General features: G+C 41.0%; 1 protein-coding gene across 1 annotated transcript; it reads right to left on the bottom strand.

Moving 5' to 3' along the window:
* Positions 1-288: 288 nt before the first annotated feature.
* Positions 289-1,626, bottom strand: LOC102733075 (heterogeneous nuclear ribonucleoprotein F-like). The gene is given in 2 exon segments (XM_031029245.2): positions 289-346; positions 348-1,626. Coding segments are annotated over 2 exon segments (1,248 nt in total). The 5' UTR covers positions 1,538-1,626.
* Positions 1,627-6,337: the final 4,711 nt, after the last annotated feature.

A 6,337-nucleotide genomic window follows, 5' to 3' on the forward strand; every position in this document is an offset into this window, starting at 1 on the left:
AGAGAGAACACATGAGAGGGGGGAGGGTCAGAGGGAGAAGCAGACTCCCTGCCGAGCAGGGAGCCCGATGTGGGACTCGATCCAGGGACTCCAGGATCATGACCTGAGCCGAAGGCAGTCGCTTAACCAATTGAGCCACCCAGGAGCCCGAGGTAATTTTTTAATACAGATTTCACAAACTCATAGTGCAAAATGGGTCCCACAGCTTCCTCTAGAGTAATAATTGCTTTTCACTGCTTGTTGGCTGCCTGTGAAAATGACTGCAGTAACTCAAATGCTCCTACAAAACTAGTTATATCCATCCATGCTGTTCTGGCCTCCATAGCCAGCCCCATAACAGCCACTCAGACTGGCTCTCAAGGCCACTGTAAGTGGACTGGGCTGACACCCCCATGCCTTGCATCATCTGGCTGCTATATGCCCCATTGCTGGCCCCAGTTGTGGAATTCAGGAAAAGTTCTGTGTGTCTGTGTTGCATGTTGGCCCGGTCTTTGGACATAGCTGCCACAGCTTCTTCGTGAGTGGCAAACTTGACATCGGCTTTGCCCGTCACTCTTCCATCAGGGCCAATCTCAATATGGACTCTCACAGGGTTGAGTGGAGAGAAGAAGTTGTAAATGTCGTTCTCTGTGGCTTTGTATGGCAGCCCTCTCATGTGGACGCAGTGTCCAGTGGTACTCTGGACAGTGAACTTGCCGTCTCCGTATCTGTAGTCATACATGCCTGAGAGACATTAACTGAGGTCTCTCCCGAACAGATCAGTGGTGAAGCCGTAGCCATTGCTGAGGCCACTGTACTCCTCATAGCCCCCGTAGCCTGCACTATATGCACCAGACCTCATCCTCTCCAGGCCCGCTTGCTTGACAATGCCAATATACCTCCTGGCTGTGCCGGGGCAGTCATAGGGCCCCGGCCGCTGTACAGACATGAATTTCAGAGTGGGATCTGAGTATGACCTAACTTCTTCCTGACTGCTCTTGAACACTTCAATATACCTGTGCCCTATTCTCTCCTTGTGCTTCCCTAGGGCCTTCTCAGCTAACTCCTGGGAGGCAAACTGCACAAAGGCTTCTCCTGTAATCTTGCCCTCGGGGTCCACAGGCAATGTCATCCCATTTGGCACAATTTCCAACCCTGAGAAGAACTGAACAATTTCTTCCTTGGTGCATCCAAATGGGAGTCCTTGAAGCAGAATGAAGCCATCATTGGCAGTGTCGGCACTGTTTGGACCGCTGTGCTTCAACACCCAATCCATCTCGGTTCTGTGGGATTTGAACACCTCAGTGTACTGGTGTCCCATGCTTTCCCTGTCTTTTTTAAGGGCCATTTTTACATCATCTTCTGATTCAAGTTCAACAAAAGCCTCACCACTCTGCCTGCCTTCTCTAGTGTAGATGAAATGAACACCTGCAGCCCCATCATGAATTGTGCAGTCAGAAAGGAAATTCTGCACATCCTCAACAGAGCAGGACCAGGGCAGGCCACAGAGCTTGACCACAAAGCCTTCACCTCTCTCGGGATCCAGCATCATGGACATTTGAGAGGACAGATGTCAAACAAGCTTGGGTGCAGCTTTTTGTGGCTCTAAAAGCAGGAGACAAAACTCAGACTGGCGCTCAGGACATGCACGCCCTTTTTTAAAAATTTTTTATTGAAATTCAATTTAGTGTATATATTTTGTTGGATAAACCCCTTTATTATGATATGGTGTCCTTCTCCATGTCTTATTATAGTCTTTGGTTTAAAATCTAGTTTGTCTGGGGGTCCCAGTTGGCTCAGTTAGTTAAGTATCCACCTCCTTATTTTGGCTCAGGCTGTCATCTCAGGGTCCTGGGATTGAGGCCCATATCAGGCTCCATGCTCAGCAGGGAGTCTGCTTGAGATTCTCTCTCTCCTTTTCCCTCTCCCCTGCCCCTCCCACCACTCACACACTCTCTCTCTAAAATAAATAAATAAATCTTAAAAAAAATAGATAAAATCTAGTTTGTCTGATATAAGGATGGCTACTCCAGCTGTCTTTTGATGTCCATTAACATGATAAATCATTCTCTACCCCCTCACTTTCAATCTGGAGGTTTCTTTGGGTCTAAAATGGATCTCTTGTAAGCAGCATACTGATGGGTCTTATTTTTTTATCCATTCTGATACCCTATGTCTTTTGATTGGAGCATTTAGTCCATTTAGAGTAATTATTGAAAGATATGAATTACTGCCATTGTATTACCTGTAAAGTTGTTCCTGTAGACTGTCTCTGTTCCTTTCTGGTCTATTACTTTTGGGCTTTCTTTCCACTCAAAGTTTCCCTTTAATATTTCTTGCTGGGCTGGTTTAGTGTTCATGAATTCCTTTTAGCTTTTGTTTGTTTTGGAAACTCTTTATCTCTCCTATTCTGAATGACAGCCTTGCTGGATAAAGTATTCTTGGCAGCATATTTTTCCCATTTAGCATGTTGAATACATCATGACAGTCCTTTCTGCCCTGCCAGGTCTCTGTGGACAGGTTTGCTGCCAGCCTTATATGTTTACCCTTGTACGTTAAGGACCTCTTGTCTGGAGATGCTTTCAAGATTTTCTCTTTATCTTTGCAATTTGCAAGTTTCACTATAAATGTTTTAGACTTGACCTATTTTTGTTGATTTTGAGCGGATTTCTCTGTGCCTCTTGAACTTGAATTCCTGTTCCTTCCACATATTAGGGAAGTTCTCAGCTGTAATTTGCTCAAATAAATCTTCTGCCCCTTTTTCCCCACTCTCTTTTTCTGGGAACCCTATAATATGGTTATTATTTCACTTTATGGAATCTCTGAGTTCCCTAAGTCTACCTTCATGATCTAATAGTTTTCTTTCCATCTTCTTTTCAGCTTCATTATTTTCCATAATCTTATCTTCTATATCACTGATTTCTTCATCCTCATTTTTATAGCCTCCACTTGGGACTGCAACCCAGTAATAGCATTTCTAGCTCTAGCCTGACTAGATTTTAGTTCTTTTATTTCTGGATTCTCTGGTGTCTTCTATGCTTTGTTTAAGCCCAGCTAGTATTTTATAATTGTTGTTTTAAATTCTAGTTCAGACATCTAACATATCCATACCGATTAAATCCCCATTATGAGTACTACCTCCTGTTGTTTCTTTTGGGGTGAATTTCTCATTATTTTGTGAAGGAAAGAAAAAGGAAAAAACACAGAAACAACAATAACAAAAAACAAAAATAAAACAAACCCTATATCCTGGGTGTGTTTTGGTTTGCCTGTTAAAAGAAACTAGATATGGACTCTGAGAAACAAACTGAGGGTTTTAGAGGGGAGAGGGGTGGGGGCATGGGTTAGCTCAGTGACGGGTAATAAGGAGGGCACGTATTGCATGGAGCACTGGGTGTTATACGCAAACAATGAATCATGGAACACTACATCAAAAACTAATGATGTAATGTATGGTGACTAACATAACATAATAAAATAAAATTTAAAAAATAAAAGAAGCTAGATCTGAAAATGAAAGAAGAAATATATATAAATATATATAAAAAATACAATAAAAGGAAGCAAAAAATAAAAATATATATAAAGTATACATGAAAATTTAAAAAGACTTGAAAAATAAGAAAATTAAAAAAATAATAAGACTAAAGAACAGAAATGCAAAGGATGTTATATACTGTTTTCCCCTAGAGCTGAAGCTACGCAGCCCTCTATGATCAGTAAACTTGGTGCTAACAAATTATTTTTGCTTGTCTTCTGGGGGAGGGGCCTATTGTGTTGATTCTCAGGTGGGCTTGCCCTAGTGGTGATGTGCCTCCAGACCAGCTCTGGAATCCACTAGGCGGTGCTGTTTTGCTCCTTGAAGTCTTTCAGCACTGATGGGTGGGATGAATACGGCAGTGCCCCACTCTCTAGCCCTGGAGTTGAAAATTTGTGCCCCCCCGCCAGCTCTTCAATGAGCCATCACAGAAGAACAATCAATCACTGTTTTCTCCCTGGTTTCCCTCAGGACTCTGCTTACCCTGCCTGTGACCAAGTGTTTTTTTATCAGGCATACAACTGAGTTTCAAAACTCCAAATTTTAGGGACTCCCGCAGGAGGGACCAGCACTGTTCTGCCAGGAGAGTGTCTTGCCACACTTCTGCCTTTTGCTGGACCCATCCCAGGAAAGCAGTCACACGACTGCACAGCAGTTTGCAGTTTATGGCAACACAGAGCAGAAAGCTAGCACCTAGACTCACTGTTCTCAGTGGCTTCCCCACGCCTATGCCTGGGAACCCTGTCACACTTACACACCACCTGTACTTCTGACACCCTGAGGATCCTCACACCGTGCCATCACACCTGGGATTCCACCCCACTTTGCCACCTGATCACCTTTAAGCCAGGCATGTCCTCACCATAGCAGACTTCCAAAAGTTCCAATTTTGCACTCCACTGCTTAAAATACTTTGCCTTAGCCTTCTTAAGCAGCTCCACCACTGTATCCTCAGCTATATCACTCCAGATTCAAGTCTCCGCAATCTCCTACCTTCCAAATGGTGGTTGCTTTTCTACTTGTAAACTTGCAACATTTGGTTTCTCAGAACTCTGATTGACTTCTCGGATGTTCAGAATGATTTGATAACTATCTAGTTGTATATGAGGAACAAGACAAATTTAGGGTCGCTCTATGCCTCTGCCATCTTAACTCCTCCTTGGCAATCAGTTTTTAGATATAACACTAACTGCATATTCCATGAAAAAAATTATAAAGTTGCAATTTGATAAAAATTTTTAAATTCTTTGTAAAATACAGTTAAAATCTGAAGACAAGCCAAAAATAAGAAGAAAATGTTTCAAAAATGCATAGCTGATAAAAAAAATGGTATACAAACTATACAAAGAACCTCTAAAACTCAACAGTAAGTAAGCAAACAACCCATTTTAAAATGGGCAAATGACCTGAACAGACATCTCAGTAAAGAAGATATATAAATAGAAAATAAGCAAGTAAAAAGATATTAAACGTCAATTGTCTTTAGGAAATTGCAAACTGAACCAACAATGAGATACCACTCTGCACTTATTAGAATGCCTAATTTTTTTCTAAAAAAACTGACAATACCAATTGCCAGCGAGTATGCACAACAGTCATGCATTATTGGTGGGAATGTGAAATAGTTCAGTCACTTTGGAAGACATTTTTCTAATTTTTTTACAAAGCTAAACATAGTTTTACCCTATGATGCAGCCATCATGTTTCTAGGTATTTATCCAACTGATTTGAAAACTATGTCCACACAAAACCCAACATGCAATCTTTATAGCTCTTTTATCTATGATAGCACAAAATGAGAAACAATCAAGATGTTCTTCAATAGGTAAATGAATAAGCAAATGTGGTACATCTATACAATTGAATTTTATTCAGAAAAAAAAAAAGAAAGAAAGAAAGAAATGAGCTACTAAGCCACAAAAGACATGGAGGAAACTTGAGTACACATTGCTAAGTAAAGGAAGCCAGTATGAAAAAGCTGCATCCTGAACTACTATTTCATTCATAAGGCATTCCATTAAAGGCAAAACTCTAAAGAGGCTAAAAAGATAATTGGTTGCCAGGAATTCTGAAAGAGGGAAGGGGAAGTTGAATTTGAGCAGCACAGTGTGGTTTTATGGTAGTGAACATACTCTTTGATACTGTAATATAGGATACATGATACTACACATTTGTGCATTTATGTTTATTGAATACTGCAGCATAAAAAGTGAACCTTAATGAACACAAATTAAAAAAAAATAATTTAGGATTCAAAGGATCCCAGGATTGAAAGCAAAAATGTGATAAAACAGCCTCACTATATGTATGAAATATTTGAAATAATACCACTGAAGGGGTTGAGGGGGTAGGATGGGGTAGGTGCTGATCTAAGTAACTTCAGAAATGTGTGGATTCTGTAAGACTAAGGTAAAAGAGCAAAAGAAACAGTCAACAGAACCTAAAGACAACCGACAGAATGGGAGAAGATATTTGCAAATGACATATCAGATAAAGGGCTAGTATCCAAAATCTATAAAGAACTTATCAAACTCAACACCCAAAGAACAAATGATCCAGTCAAGAAATGGGCAGAAGACATGAACAGACATTTTTCCAAAGAAGACATCCAAATGGCCAACAGACACATGAAAAAGTGCTCAACATCACTAAGCATCAGGGAAATCAAATCAAAACCTCAATGAGATACCACCTCAAACCAGTCAGAATGGCTAAAATTAACAAGTCAGGAAATGACAGATGTTGGCAGGGATGTGGAGAAAGGGGAGCCCTCCTACACTGTTGGTGGCAATGCAAGCTGGTGCAGCCACTCTGGAAAAC

The sequence above is a fragment of the Leptonychotes weddellii genome, unplaced genomic scaffold (genome assembly GCF_054177405.1).
Source record: "Leptonychotes weddellii isolate Sample4059 unplaced genomic scaffold, ASM5417740v2 HiC_scaffold_4615, whole genome shotgun sequence".
Lineage (NCBI taxonomy): Eukaryota > Metazoa > Chordata > Mammalia > Carnivora > Phocidae > Leptonychotes > Leptonychotes weddellii.